The sequence below is a fragment of the Bufo bufo genome, chromosome 3, assembly GCF_905171765.1.
Source record: "Bufo bufo chromosome 3, aBufBuf1.1, whole genome shotgun sequence".
Classification (NCBI taxonomy): Eukaryota; Metazoa; Chordata; class Amphibia; order Anura; family Bufonidae; genus Bufo; species Bufo bufo.
The window spans coordinates 145,754,489-145,770,743 of NC_053391.1; the positions used below are offsets into that span (position 1 = coordinate 145,754,489).

Below are 16,255 nucleotides of genomic sequence, written 5' to 3' on the forward strand. Positions count from 1 at the left end.
GGAGAATCCCGATATGGATTCCAAATTCCGTTGTGGTCCGTGGTAGCAGAATCAATAATGGCCGATTATTGATTCCGCTACCACGGACCACAACGGAATTCGGAATCCATATCGGGATTCTCCGCTAACCGGAAGCCGAACTTTAGACGCCGAACTTAAAACAGAAGTTCGCTCAACACTACTCAGGATAGGTCATCCATGTCAGAATGGAGGGGGTCTGACTCCTGGCGGCCTTCTCACAGCATACCAAACACAGCGCTGTACATTTGATTGTGGCTGTGCTTGGTATTGCAGGCCAAGCTCATTCATTTGAAGCTGCACATAGGCCATGTGGCCAATGAACTTGACATCACTGGCCTCTACTCCTACTGATTTAATACTGTTCATAAGTCATCAATATTTTACTCCTGGAAAACCCCTTTAAATCTGCTCTCCACATCATTCACATTGCCACAAATGAGGGGACTCAAGTTCCCACTTCTGGTACCAGTCATAAAAATGATCTGTACCATCTGAAACTATGGACATATTCCCAGAGGCCAGACCCTCACCTATCATGCTCTTATCACCTTTCTAATGTACAGGTCATTAAAAGTAGGATTAGGATAGGACTGTACAGCACTAAACCCTACTGTTGTCTAGTCCTCAGATCAAGCTTTAAATCGGACTATGTATTCACTACTCCGTACACGCTGCTAATAAATATTAGCTTATCTTTTTGCATATGAAACATGTCATTTAACCCGTTCATTAATTTTTGTGTATAGAGGCCTAGACTGGGACACTAATCTGAATGACCACAGTGGAGTAACAGTTCGCTGTCTGCTAAGCGAACTGTATAACAAAGCAGGCCACAACCGAGAATGGGGTCTGATCCGCTACATCTCTGGTTTACTGAAGAAGAGAATGGAAGTTCTGGCAGAGGTATGATAAATAATCATTTTCATGTCACCCTTTACTGGATACTCCAAAAAGAGACAGGACTTGATGTAGTTCCTAAAATCCCTTTTTTTTCAATAGGCATGCACTATAATCCTTTCACATCAAAAGCAGCTAACCGTGGGGTTGCCCCCTGAACCTCGAGAGAAGACAATTACAGCGTAAGTGTAAACCCCTAACATCATACAGTGGTGCTTGAAAGTTTGGCAACCCTTCAGAATTCTCTATATTTATGACCTAAAAGTACATCAGATTTTCACATAAATTCTAAAATCAGATAAAGATAATAAAATCAAACAAATGAGTCAAAAATATTACTTAGTCATTTATTTATTAGGGAAAATGTCCAATACCACATGTCTGTGAGTGGCAAAGGTATGTGAACTTTTAGGATTAGCTGATAGATGTTTTTAATCAATGGGTGTGAGTGGGCGACCTGTTTTATTTAAAGAACAGGGATCTAACAAAGTCTGACATTTACAACACGTTTGTGAAAGTTCACAATGGCACGAACAAAGGAGATTTCTGAGGACCTCAGAAGAAGAGTTGTTGATGCTCATCAGGCTGGAAAGGTTACAAAAGCATCTCTGAAGAGTTTGGACTCCACCAATCAACAGTCAGACAGATGGTGTCCAAATGAAGAAATTCAAGGTCATTATTACCCTCCCCAGGAGTGGTCAACCAACAGCGAGGTGTGTAATAGTCTGTGAGGTCAGAAAGAAACCCAAGGGGGTTTTTCCAGCCGTCCAGAAATTCCTGGACAGTCTGTAAAAATGGGGCACTTTTCCAGCGTCAGAAAAAAGAAAATAGTTGTCTGTGATTTTTTTTTTTTTTTTTAGGCTGGTGGGACTTGACCTGGTCATTGTGATTGTAATTTTCATCATTTTATGGCTCACACTAAAGTCTTCTAATGCATTTGCAGTACCCCAGACCTACACATTCACATTGGTGATTTTTAAATAAGAAAAAAGAAAAATTCAGGTTGGCAACCCTGACCCAATGTAATCTCTAAACACTGAAAAACAATGGGCTGCAGGGCAGGATTGCAAGGAGAAAGTCTCTGCTTTCCAAAAAGAACATTGCTGCCCGTCTGCAGTTTGCTAAATCACCTGAACAAGCCAGAAGACTATTCAAACAATGTTTTGTGGACAGTGGAGACCAAAATAGAACTTTTTTATTTTAATGGGAAGTGGTATGGTTGGAGAAAGGAAAACGAACTGCATTTCAACATAAAATCCTCATCTAATCAACATAGTGGTGCTTTGCTGCATCTGGGCCAGGACGGCTTGCCATCATTGATAGAACAATGAAGTCTAAATTATACCAGAAAATTCTAAGGGAAATTGTCATGCAACAATATAATGACCATAAGCACAAAAGAAATTCTACCAAAGAATGGTTAAAGAAGAGTACATTTTGGAATGGTCAGGAAAGGAGATGTGCAAGAATGGGGGGCAAACCCCCCAATTTGTCCGGACCTTTAAAGGAAAGATCACTTACCTGCTTCCCAGCGCCGGCTCTCTGCTCTTTCTCCTTCAATGCTCCACTGGGCTCCCTCGATGTCAACATCCATTTTTCACATTGCTGCAGCTAAATAACTGGCCATGCAGGTGACCAGCTTCCCTTAAAGGGGTTCTCCGGGAATAATTAAATATTACTTTATTATAAATACATTCCCAAATACCTTTCATTAGTTATAATGGCTTGTTTTTTTGTCTAGGGAGAAATCATTAGGAGAAACAAAATGGCCGCTGTCCTATTAGTACACACAAAACCTGTCCTAATTACACAGGAGGACAAGTTACTTCAGTACACTGAGGTAAGGAGCTGCCTCGTCCTCCTCTCCTACTTGTCAGGGATTATTATCCTGAATACAGATGAGAAGATCTTCAGCTGAATCTCTGTAGGAATGGAGTTGATGAGGAGATATGAAGTACAGAGAGAACGGACAGGACAGATTGTGGTAATGGAGATTGTATACAAGTGCTACTGCTCATCAGCCACATCCCCACCTCCTCTCTGTACATCTGCTCATGAACTCCATTCCCACAGAGATTCAGCTGAAGAGTTTATCATCTGTATTCAGGATCATAATCCCTGACAAGCAGAGAGGAGGATGAGGCAGCTCTTTACCTCAGTGTTGTAAAATAACTTTTCCTGCTGTCTGACTAGGACAGGTTTTATGTGTCCTAATAGGACAGCGGCCATTTTGTTTCTCCTAATGATTGCTCCCCAGACAACACGAGCCATTATAATTAATGTAAGATATTTGGGAATATATTTATAATGAATTAATTAAGTATTTTCAGTTTCTTAATTCCCGGAGAACCCCTTTAAGTCATGACGAATGGTCACATGACGCAAGTGGATTCAGTCTTGGCTGCGGCAGTGTCAAACCAGATGTTCACATTGAGGGAGCCAAGCTGAGCTTCGCAAGCCTGCAGGAAAAGTACCAGGGAGACGGTGCCAGAAAGCAGGTAAGTCACCTTTCCTTTACAGGTCCGGACAAATCGGGGTTTTGCAAAAAAAACATTCTTTTACAACCCTTTAAATCAAATAGAAATGTTATGGAAGAACCAGAAGTGAGAGCAAACTCGCCAACATAACAGAGTTGAAACTGTTTTGCATGGAGGAATGGACTAAAATTCGTCCAAGCCAATGTGCAGGACTAATGAACAATTACCGGAAACATTTAGTTAAAGTTATTTCTGCACAAGGAGGTCACACCAGATACTGAAAGCAAAGGTTCACATAGTTTTGCCACTCACAGACATGTGATATTGGATCATTTTCCTTCATAAATAAATTACCAAGTTTAATATTTTTGACAATTTTTTTTATTTATTTGGTTACCTTTACCTACTTTTAGGACGTTTGTGAAAAACCAATACAGTTTTAGGTCAAATTTATTCAGAAAAATAGAAAATGATGAAGGGTTCACAAACTTTTAAGCACCACTGTATATCATAATCCTAGTTCTGGAATACATACTCATGGCCTTGTAACTGGGCTAGTTGCTGTTTCTGTTCTAAGGAATTGCTGTTAGTGCAGTTCTTTAATGTGACGGGAGTCTCCAAACAACGTAGAAACCTAAAGTCATGAATGGAGTTATATTACGATAAATACAGTACATGCATAAAACTGCGATTATTTTTACCATAGACCTTTGCCTCCAGATGAATTGACTCGTCTGATCTATGAAGCAAGTGGGCAAGATATTAGCATTGCTGTGCTGACACAGGTAAGACTTGGTTTGAGAACTGTCTCTCAGACAGTCTAGAAAATTAGGATAAAGTCATAATACATTGGCATATATAGGCCCAAATGTATTACGCGATGTCAGTTTTTGGTGTAAACTGTCCCTTAATAGGTTGCAAATCATGGTGGTCGCCATACATTTGCCTAACTTGAAACTTTTCTCAGCACTTGGTAGTTTTGAAAAGAATGGAGAAACTGGCATGGGTATTATGGAGTGTCTGTAGACTACAGGTGTAAGCTTTAACTGGAAAGCCAGAAAATCGCACAAATTTGGATTTTCATGTTAGGTTTAGATTATTTTCTGACTTTTAGGCGGTCTCAAATGCATTGTATGTGCCTGTCAATAAATTTGGAGCAAGTCATTTTTTTTTCTTCTTTTTTTAAATATGGGTCATACTGTATTTTACAAGTAGTGTTTTTGGATAGAAATGTTACATGACCTCAAATACTTGAGACTTTAAAGGGTTACTAAGATTTTATAAAACTTTTGATATTCATAGAGATGTCAAAAGTTTTGATCGATGGGGGTCTGAGCGCAAAGACCCCTATTGATCGCTTAAACGAGGAGAGAGAAGCGTGCACATATCTTTCCCTTACTGCAGGAGATGGCCTCAATAGAGGTCTATGGGCCCATCTTAAGGCCTCATGCAAACGGCGGGTCGGCAATCCACGGCCGCCGGCCGTGTACATCATGGATGCAGACCCATTCACTTGAATGGGTCCGCAATTTCGGAGATGCGGAACGGAGTCACGGAACGGAACACCGGAAGCACTACGGAGTGCTTCCGCTGTGTTTCTTTCAGTTTTTCCGCACTGCAAATAAATATGACATGTCATATTTTTTTTGCAGTGCGGACAGACCACAGACCCATTCAAATTGAATGGGTCCGGCCCGCTGCACGGATGTTGCCCGTACATTGGGGACCGCAATTGCTGAACGGCTGTGTGCATGAGGCCTAATCCTGTCCTCTGCAGTAAGGAGAGAGAGCGCGATGTGCGAGTGCTTCTCTCTCCTGGTTCTAGCGATCTTATGGGTCTCAGGGCTACCCCCACTAATCAAAACTTTTGATATATCTCTGACAGTTTTTACCAAAACTCAGTGACCCTTTAAGGGTGAACACCAATAGTGGAAAAGAATAATAACACATAGCGTCCTCCATTTTTCTTTCCTAGGAAATAATGCTGTATCTGGCCATGCATGTCAGATCTCAGCCCAGTGTCTTTGGAGAGATGCTCAGACTGCGTATTGGCCTCATCATCCAGGTGATGGCCACAGAGCTTGCATGCAGCTTGAACTGTTCAGGTGAAAGACCTTTCAAACCTTTATCTAGGAAGAACATATTCAATGCTGGTAAAATGTATGCATAATGACTGCTGAATATGAACTACATACTGTAGGTACTACATACAGGGCAAAGTTGTCCATTCACAGAGCTTACGAAAACCCTATGACCTTCCAGTATAATATGGAGATAACCCATCCATCTACCTTCACCTATTAACCATCTCTACTCGTTGTCAACCCATTGTGTCATATCCAGTATGTACAGCACTGTATGGTATAATCTGTACTCTTCATATCCTCTTTTTGAACTTTATTTTCAGGTGAAGAAGCCTCAGAAAGTTTGATGAGTCTTAGCCCTTTTGACATGAAGAATCTTCTTCATCATATTCTGACTGGGAAAGAATTTGGTGTGGAACGTAGTGGTAAGTGAATTCTGAATATTTGCAATGATGATAAGGTTATAATATTTTTAATGCACAATGGCCTAACCTAAAAGCACATTCAGTTTACAAGTCCAGGGATGGTGAAGGTCAGTTGAGCATTTTATTTGACAGGGGAGATCCAGCCGATCAGCATGCACATTTCACTGGTATATCCAAGCATCACCCTGGGGACATGTAGTGTAAATCCGCTGACTGGCTCTATGTCCCGTACTGCTCTATATCTGTACAGTCATACTGACTCACCAGGATCCATCAATTTGTTCTGAATTTTAAATGTAAGGAGTTGCTTTTTATAGATAGTGGTTGTAGCTGCTTATGTTTTATCTTTATTTTGTATTCTGGGTAAAAATTTGAGGGCTTCAGAACCAAGTTTTCCATAGAGTTATGGTCTTAAGTTGCAATAGTCATCCCAGAACAAATTAAGACTGTATATCACAGTATATCTTTTTAATACCATTAGCACTTGTGCAGCCCATAATATCGTGTCCCAATGGGTTCTAAATATACCTACTAACTTGGCAACAGTTAAAGGGGTTTTCTGGCACCCAGTGGATCCCTAAAATCCACCTTAATTTCACAGAACACATCTGTTGGCGAAAGTTTGTAATATAGTTACTGTTCCAAAGTTGTGCAGGCTGGTCTCCCAGGAACCCGGTCATGTTGCGCTCATCCTCTATAAATCCAGCTTCTGCCACTGTCCCGTACTTTACCACGTTTCTGGCCTGGGCCATGGACAGGATGTCACTTCTGTTGTGGACGGGGTCAGAACTGCTCTTCTGCATAGTGCATGTGCAGATGAAATGGATTCAGGAGTTTGCAGTCATCCATGCAACTTCAGAATGCTAACCATATTACAAACCTACTCCTACATGAAGGTGGGTGTGCGGATCCCAGAAAACCCCCTAATAATAGTATTTTGTCATCGCAGAGATTGTGGTTTTCCATTGGCAGCCCGATTTTGCTAATGGCAAAGAGTTCAAATATTCAGCAACTGCACCAAACACATGTATCATACTTTGTTACTGCATCCAGAAGCTGCTGCTCCTCCGTTTGGGTTGTTGAAGGCCAGTATATAAAAGCTGGCTTTCTTAAGGGTACTTTCACACTAGCAACAGGACGGATCCGACAGGCTGTTCACCCTGTCGGATCCGTCCTGCCACTATTTCGCCGCACCGCCGCTCCGTCCCCCTTGACTATAATGGGGACGGGGATGGAGCTCCGGCACAGCAAGGCAGTGCCTGGCGACAGGCCGCCGGACTAAAACGACTGCATGTCCGACTTTTTAGTCCGGCGGCCTCTCACCGCGCACTGCCATGCTGCGCTGGAGCTCCGCCCCGTCCCCATTATAGTCAATGGGGACGGAGCTGTAGTCCGACGGCACGGCGAAATAGCGGCAGGACGGGATCCGACAGGGTGAACAGCCTGTCAGATCCGTCCTGCCGCTAGTGTGAAAGTACCCTTAGAGTAGGGAAGGGAATGCAGGGCTAGGAAATAGTTTTCCTAGCATTAGACTTTCTACAGGTCACTAGACAAATTTGTACAATAGACAGCAACTTTTAAATAATCCAAGTAACCGAGAAATAAAAGGACGTCTATGAGCCATAGCAGTGGGCTGATAACAAAGGACGTCTTTCACTCTCTTCAGACCCATCTAGGGCAATGCACTACACAGTGATACAGTTCCCCTGGCAGTATCAGATGTTCAATAGGGAAAGTTCATAAAGCATTCCCACTGGTTTGGCTCTGATATCTGTAAATGTTTGTTGTAGTGAGAAAGTTATTCCAGATATTTAGATTTCTTTCTTGTTTGTTAAGTGCGACCAGTTCAATCATGTGCAACCAGTCCAGCCATCTCCATTCATGAGATGGGACACACGGGTGCCACGAAGACTGAAAGGAGCGGCATTATTCGGCTACGAAGTGAAATGAAACAGGTGAGTTTAGTATTGTTTCACCTCCAAACAGCTGGACACTTATTTAAAGGGGTTCTTTGGGATTTACATATCTCCGGATAGGTCATCAATATGAGATTGGTGGGGGTCCAACTCCCCCCACCACTCATTTGTTTGAGGAAGTGCGGCGCTCTCGTGAGCTCATCCATTTGATAGCGGCTGTGCTTGGTATTGCAGCTTAGCCCCATTCACTTGAATGGGACTAAGCTAGGACTAGGCCATATGTCTGATGAACGTGATATCACATGGCCTAGGAAGAAGCCTAAGTGCTCACGGAGTGCTGTGGCCTCTTCATACCAATGATCGGCGGGGTTCTCAGGAGTCGGACCCCTGCTGATCTCATATTGGTGACCTATCCTGAGGATAGATCATCAATATGTAATTCCTGAAGAACCCCATTAAAAATTACAACTTCTTGTAAAGCTTTGTGCAGCAGTAATGGTATGAGTGTTTCAGACATTTCCTCCTCTTGCTATCCACACAAAATGTTTGGTCTTTCATTTTAACCCTTTCCCACCCTTTGGTGTAACAGTACATCATGGTAAGTGAGCCTTTCCTGTGAACTACCTTACAATTGTGTCATGTTAGTGGTGTGAGCACAGGAGTTGTGCCTGCAACATCACCAGCGCGGGTGCCAGATGAAACTAACAGCCAACATTGTGCTGTAATGTCCAGGATTAGAGATCTTCCTGTCCTACCCCATACATACTGCAGTCAGTAGCAACTGCAGCATCCCAAGAGTCTAACAGAGTGAAGGGGCTCCCCCTGTCACCCCATCAATGGTGTCAGGAAAACTCTTCAGTAATGCACTTCAGTACAGGAGTATTCCAGTGTAGTACTGTAAATACCGGAGGAGTGCGTTGGTAATTCCCACAGTGGAATATAGTTACCGGTAATTAAAGTTTATTTAAAAAAATTAAAAGTGTTGTTTGATAAACTTGACAAACAGGATAAACTTTTTAAAACAAGGGGCAGGTCTCCAGTTCTTGGTCCTGTAATGGATATTTTATTTTTATCCATTTAATCCATTTTGCCAGTGCAAAAATAGGGAAAGTAAAAAAAATAATAATAAAATGTAAAATATACATATTTGGTACTACTGCATTTTTTTTTACAACTCCTCTAACATAGCTAAAATATTTTCATGAGTGACATAAAAGATAATCCCAAAAAAACCATTAACCACTTCTCTAAAAAAATGAGTTACATGTACCTCGCACTGGAAAATATAACTCATAGTTTTGTTGGTGGAAATATAAGTTGTGGCTCTTGGAATAGGGCGGTGCAGAATTTATTTTTTTTCTAGTGTGCAAAAGTAGGGAAATATCTGGTATTGGTAAGGACCAAGAATTAGAAAGTTCTATATACCATAACATAAACAACATTTTAAACAATTAGGTCTCAAAAGCATACTGAGCGAGAAAAGTGCAGGGGGGAGGGGGGGGGACCGCGGGGCATAGGAGCGATATTTAAAAAAATCAGGCAGGGTGGCAGCATCAGCATGGGGTACCCCACAACTAAAGGTATTTATCTCAATTAATAAAAAAACATGAAAGGTCCTCTTTAAAAGGGTTGTGCCACAAAAAATGTTCTATATTTTTCGAATCAGCACCTGGATCTGAATACTTTTGTAATTGCATGTAATTACAAATTTAGTATAGCTAGTAAGTTATTCAATAAAATGTATCTGTATAGCGCCACCTGCTGTTTGTTCTTTCTTTATTTCTTGGCCACCTCACTGAGCTGGTCGAACATGCTCAGTTTAAGTCTTCAACTGCCACCCGAAGCTGTGGCTGTTACAGGCAAAGAGCAACATTGGAAAAGACAAGCCCCCTGAGCAACCATCCTGAAATATGTCTAACAGAGCAACTGGAGCAATGAGTGGGGACATCTCTGGACCCATGTGAGGTACAGGGCTGGTTCTAGCTTTGGTAGAAAGAGATTGTCATGTTCTATATGAGGTCTGATAAAAAAAATAATGTTTACATCAGTCATTGCATAACCCCTTTAAGGTATTGATATTTTTTGGTTTATAGTTTATGCAGTTTCACAGATGTTCCTGCTGCTATTACTATGTTGAGATGCTGGTGATGTCTCTTTGTACATAACAGTGTAGCCAACCTTGTACAGTGAAGGTACGGCAAATCCCGTGGGGAATACTTTCGTAGATTACTCCTAAGTGCTTGTTGCCATAGTAACCGAGCAAATGATTGGGTTCACATGCTAAACTGAAAAAATGCAAGAGGATGGCAACCGCATAGATTTTTACTTCTTTAAAATGCAGCGGCCAAGCTGTGAAGGCGGCTGTTACAACCTTCTGTATAGATTCTGTCTGGCATGTTTTTTTTACATGTAAAGTCATTGACAGATAAGTGGAGGGCCCAGACGTAGCTTTCTACGCGGCCCTATGACCTCCAGACTTTGCGTTTAAAACTTATACCAAAATGTAGTGTACAGTATGTGTTACTGTGCCTCACCCAGGAGATTCCATATCTCATTATACACCATGATAACACATGTATACAAAGAATAAATTGTGCTAAAACACATACAATGCAGTAATATATCAAATGAAATCCTGTGGACACATGATGGTAGACACATAGCGGATCACGTTGTTTGATCGCACATGCTGTATCATGGATCATCCTCAAAAATAAAAGAACCTCCACGGGTTTCAGCATATGCACTACATCATCAATAGCGCTCTCTCATGACGCGCTCCTAGGTTGCACATATGCAGCATAAGGGCTTTCCCACAAGCCAAACAAACACAGTGCCCACAAATGACACACCTAAAGGCCTCTCATAAATGCGCCTTATATGCGCATGTGCCCAGAGTGCACCTGAGCCAGATTTAAAGATGGGAATTCCCTGTGTGTCAACTGATAGCACCATGAACCCAGGCTGCTAGGGTATGACCATATACAGTTGCAAGAAAAAGTATGTGAACCCTTTGGAATGATATGGATTTCTGCACAAATTGATCATAAAATGTGATCTGATCTTCATCTAAGTCACAACAATAGACAATCACAGTCTGCTTAAACTAATAACACACAAAGAATTAAATGTTACCATGTTTTTATTGAACACACCATGTGAACATTCACAGTGCAGGTGGAAAAGGTATGTGAACCCTTGGATTTAATAACTGGTTGAACCTCCTTTGGCAGCAATAACTTCAACCAAACGTTTCCTGTAGTTGCAGATCAGACGTGCACAACGGTGAGGAGTAATTCTTGACCATTCCTCTTTACAGAACTGTTTCAGTTCAGCAATATTCTTGGGATGTCTGGTGTGAATCGCTTTCTTGAGGTCATGCCACAGCATCTTAATTGGGTTGAGGTCAGGACTCTGACTGGGCCACTCCAGAAGGTGTATTTTCTTCTGTTTAAGCCATTCTGTTGTTGATTTACTTCTATGCTTTGGGTCGTTGTCCTGTTGCAACACCCATCTTCTGTTGAGCTTCAGCTGGTGGACAGATGGCCTTACATTCTCCTGCAAAATGTCTTGATAAACTTGGGAATTCATTTTTCCTTCAATGATAGCAATCCATCCAGGTCCTGACGCAGCAAAGCAGCCCCAAGCCATGATGCCCCCCACCACCATACTTCACAGTTGGGATGAGGTTTTGATGTTGGTGTGCTGTGCCTCTTTTTCTCCTCACATAGTGTTGTGTGTTTCTTCCAAACAACTCAACTTTGGTTTCATCTGTCCACAGAATATTTTGCCAGTACTGCTGTGGAACATCCAGGTGCTCTTGTGCAAACTGTAAACGTGTAGCAATGTTTTTTTGGGAGAGCAGTGGCTTCCTCTGTGGTATCCTCCCATGAAATCCATTCTTCTTTAGTGTTTTACGTATCATAGATTCGCTAACAGGGATGTTAGCATATGCCAGAGACTTTTGTAAGTTTTTAGCTGACACTCTAGGATTCTTCTTCACCTCATTGAGCAGTCTGCGCTGTGCTTTTGCAGTCATCTATACAGGACGGCCACTCCTAGGGAGAGTAGCAGCAGTGCTGAACTTTCTCCATTTATAGACAATTTGTCTTACTGTGGACTGATGAACAGCAAGTCTTTTGGAGATCCTTTTATAACCCTTTCCAGCTTTATGCAATTCAACAATTCTTAATCGTAGGTCTTCTGAGAGCTCTTTTTTGCGAGGCATCATTCACATCAGGCAATTCTTCTTGTGAAAAGCAAACCCAGAACTGGTGTGTGTTTTCTATAGGGCAGGGCATCTGTAACCAACACCTCTAATCTCATTGATAGGACTCCAGTTGGCTGACACCTCACTCCAATTGGCTCTTGGAGATGTCATTAGTCTAGGGGTTCACATACTTTTTCCACCTGCACTGTGAATGTTTACATGGTGTGTTCAATAAAAACATGGTAACATTTAATTCTTTGTGTGTTATTAGGTTAAGCAGACTGTGATTTTCTATTGTTGTGACTTAGATGAAGATCAGATCACATTTTATGACCAATTTGTGCAGAAATCCATATCATTCCAAAGGGTTCACATACTTTTTCTTGCAACTGTATTAAATGATAAAGTTCCTACTAGACAGCAGAGAGAATTATTTATTGACCATATGCTTCAGATTTCTTGGGCACAGACACCTTGTCTATCAACACTTAAGCCTTGTTACAAAAAGGGTTTGAGGCAAAAATCCACATTTAAACCTCTAGGGCTCAAAGTACCCAATTCCTTAATCCACCATAATTCCCATTGTTTCAAAAGCTTCTCCCTATAATGCATTGGAGGAACTGAGTCAGCTATCCTAAATCTTAGTTGACTAATGCGATGTCCACATTCAACAAAATGTGTTGAAACGGAGAGGTCCATCCTTCATCTTAACCTCTCCTGGCACCAGTCGTCTACTTAATACAGACTATACATCCTGCTACTTTATTGAGGAGAATTGATAATACCGAGGTATACCCTCATATTATTTAATATATGGTCATACCCCAGCGGCCTGGGTTCATGGGCTATCAGTTCACCAACAAGGAATTTCCATTCTTAAACATGGCGCCGGTGGGCTCTGTCTATGCACATTATAAGAAGCCTTTATAGGTGTGTCATTTGTGAGCGCTGTGTTTGGCTTGTGGGAAAGACCCCTGGGGGGGAACATGACTTTGGGAGTGGGGACCATAACTCCTGTAGTTTTTGTATGTACTGTCATGGAAATGCCCTTTTCAAATATGGTGCCTGTATGCTCTGCACATATGTGCATCAGAGCAACCTGGAAGCCGGTCATGAGAGAGCGCAGCCATCTGCAATTGATGTAATGCATATTCTGAAACGTGGAGTTTCTTTTAGTTTTGAGGATGATCCATGATCCGGTATGTGCACCTACCCTCATGTCCACAGTAATTATGTTGATATATTACTGCATTGTATGTATTTTAGCACATTTTATTGTTTGTATACATGTGTATATTGAGATATTGGAATCTCCTGGGTGATGACCAATAATTGTGTATTAAGGTTTGCGTCTGGAGGAAAGAAGGTTTGTACACAAACATAGAAAAGGATTCTTTACGGTAAGAGCAGTGAGACTATGGAACTCTCTGCCTGAGGAGGTGGTGATGGTGAATTCACTAAAAGAGTTTCCCCTAAAGTAAGGAAAATTGGCTTCTACCTCACAAGTTTTTTTTTTCCCCTTCCTCTGGATCAACTTGCAGGATAACAGGTTGAACTGGATAGACAGATGTCCAGAAGATTTTGATCATGCAGTGCCTTGATCTGTTCCTTTACTTTAGATTATCTAGATGGTTGTGACGGTCGTGGGCACAGCAGGTGGAAGTCCTGGTTTGTTGATCCCTCCTTTGTGTATTAATGTATACATTACATGCTCTGACAGGTTCACTCTCCCCCTCCACCTATCTCGCACAGTCACTTCTGTCATTGAGAAGCTCCAACAACATTAATCCCACATACTCCTCTTTTTGTTATTTTTCAGTGAGTGCAGAGATTCTGAACAGTTGCAGACAGTATAGTATGCAGGTATATAGGGAAAGAGGCATCTGCTAAGTGAAGAAAGGAGAATTTTTCTTTAACAAAATGTTTTAGAAAGTTCATTATTGTTGCCTATAACTGTTGATTAATGTAGATAATCAGACTGCATATCATATTTACTCATCATATTTATTTTCTCTGGGTTTTATAATTGCATTATTCCCTAATATACTGTTTGTAGCCTAGTAACTCCTGCAGAATGATCTATAACCAAGAACAGTCTAGTTACAAGTAATTCAAATGTTCCTCGATTGCCTATTGGCAAACTTTGTACGAGCTTATAGACAATGCTTATCGTCTAGTTCCTTAGTATATTAGCCAAAGTGTCTGCTAAAGTGGAGAGATGTCACTGCTACACTGTTACAAGTCATTTCTGTATACGTTATATCCAGTATTTGCTCAATTGAAATCACATTGTACTTTATTTCCAGTTTCAGACGGATAGGAGATTTAGTGCCGATGATCAGGTGAATGATCACTTGGATGTCATCTAATAAAGTGTACTTTATTCTAAAATGTACAATTTCTAATCCTAAAATCTTTTTACAGTTCTGGATCTGCTGAATTTTAATATAACATAGTTTTTACCATTAACCTTTTAAACATATATTTATTAGTAATTATTGGCTACAGTAAAATTCCTTTAATTAGTTGATGGAACGTTATAGGTACTGAATTATTAGATATTCTGGATTGCCGCATCGTAGTGGAAACATATACACTTTTCAGTGCATTAGGTCATATGGACATCATAAAGGAGTCCCCCGTGTCTCTCCTCCCCCCCCCCCCCCCCTCCCCTGGAATGTCAGATACTTTCTGGAATGTCAGATACTGGATTAAAGGAATTTTATTGTATTTTGTAATTGTGTGGTGATTTACCAGTAACAATCGTGGAATGCAAATAACAAAATATCTTGATATATGTATATATTGATGATTTTACTTTTCCAATACCTAGTTATCTGAAATTATTTCATTATATTAAAGGGGTTGTCTATATCAGATAAGTGGGGTTCAAAAATGTTCCAGTGCCACGGCTGCCTGAAACAGCTGATTGGTGGAGGTGCCCTGTGTTCCAGTGCCATGGCTGCCTGAAACAGCTGATTGGTGACGGTGATCTGTGTTGGCCCCACCTATCTGATATTGATGACCTATCTTGAGGATAAGTCATCAGTATCTGTAATCTGGACAACCCCTTTAAAGCTTTTTACAGTGGAACATTCTGGATATGTAAGTCTCTGAGTCATGGTGATTTTTTTTCTAATTTCTGTTCAGGTGCCTCCAAGTCATCTTGGTCTCCTCTGTAGGTAGGAGATCCTTGCTGACCTCTGATAACAACTATTAAAGTATTCGTAGTCATCACTTAGCTTTCCTTCGATCATCTAATGTTACACATTCCATAAAAGTGCAGAAGTGAGGAAATGGAAAATCCTGCCTTTAGACTGGGATCTGAATAAAAAGGCAAAGGGGCCCAGCGCTCAGAGTGTTGCATTCATTCTTGCAATCAGTGGGGGTTACAGGGCACAATTCCCTACCAATGGCATCTTCTGAAATGTCCCACTCATATATCAGAAAATATATTTATATACATATACAGGTGAAACTCGAAAAATTAGAATATCGTGCAAAGTTCATTTATTTCAGTAAGGCCTCTTTCACACGGCCGTTTTTTTTTTCCGTTTTGCGGGCCGTTTTTTGCGGTCCGTATACGGTCCGTATACGGAACCATTCATTTCAATGGTTCCGCAAAAAAACCGGAATGTGTTCCGTATGCATTCCGATTCCGTTTTTCCGTTCCGTTTAAAGATAAAACATGTCCTATATTTGGCCGCAAATCGCGTTCCGTTGCTCCATTAAAGTCTATGGGTCCGCAAAAAAACGGAATGCATACGGAAATGCATCCGTATGTCTTCCGTATCCGTTCTGTTTTTTGCGGAACCATCTATTGAAAATGTTATGCCCAGCCCAATTTTTTCTATGAAATTACTGTACACTGTATATGCCATACGGAAAAACGAAACGGAAACACAACGGAAACAAAAAACGGAACAACGGATCCGTTTAAAACGGACCGCAAAACACTGAAAAAGACATACTGTCGTGTGAAAGAGGCCTAATGGAACTTAAAAGGTGAAACTAACATATGAGAGACTCATTACATGCAAAGTGAGATATTTCAAGCCTTTATTTGTTATAATTTGGATGATTATGGCTTACCGCTTATGAAACCCCAAAGTCACAATTTTGAGGTACCCTTTGCTCAGGGGGTATGGACTAATTAGCTGACTAGAGTGTGACACTTTGAGCCTAGAATATTCAACCTTTTCACAAAATTCTAATTTTAAGCTGC

General features: G+C 41.1%; 1 protein-coding gene across 4 annotated transcripts in view; it reads left to right on the plus strand.

Annotated features, from left to right (window-relative positions):
- The window catches only part of PHKA2 (phosphorylase kinase regulatory subunit alpha 2), a 143,561-nt gene that overhangs the window by 110,675 nt on the left and 16,631 nt on the right, over positions 1-16,255 (plus strand). For 2 of the 4 annotated variants that reach the window (XM_040423691.1, XM_040423693.1), the window contains exons 23-29: positions 768-924; positions 1,021-1,100; positions 4,102-4,180; positions 5,371-5,500; positions 5,803-5,904; positions 7,741-7,859; positions 14,337-14,372. In XM_040423691.1, coding sequence (XP_040279625.1) covers positions 768-924; positions 1,021-1,100; positions 4,102-4,180; positions 5,371-5,500; positions 5,803-5,904; positions 7,741-7,859; positions 14,337-14,372 — 703 coding nt within the window. The remainder of the gene's footprint in view (positions 1-767; positions 925-1,020; positions 1,101-4,101; positions 4,181-5,370; positions 5,501-5,802; positions 5,905-7,740; positions 7,860-14,336; positions 14,373-16,255) is intronic. The other 2 variants (XM_040423692.1, XM_040423694.1) reach the window with 1 other exon arrangement.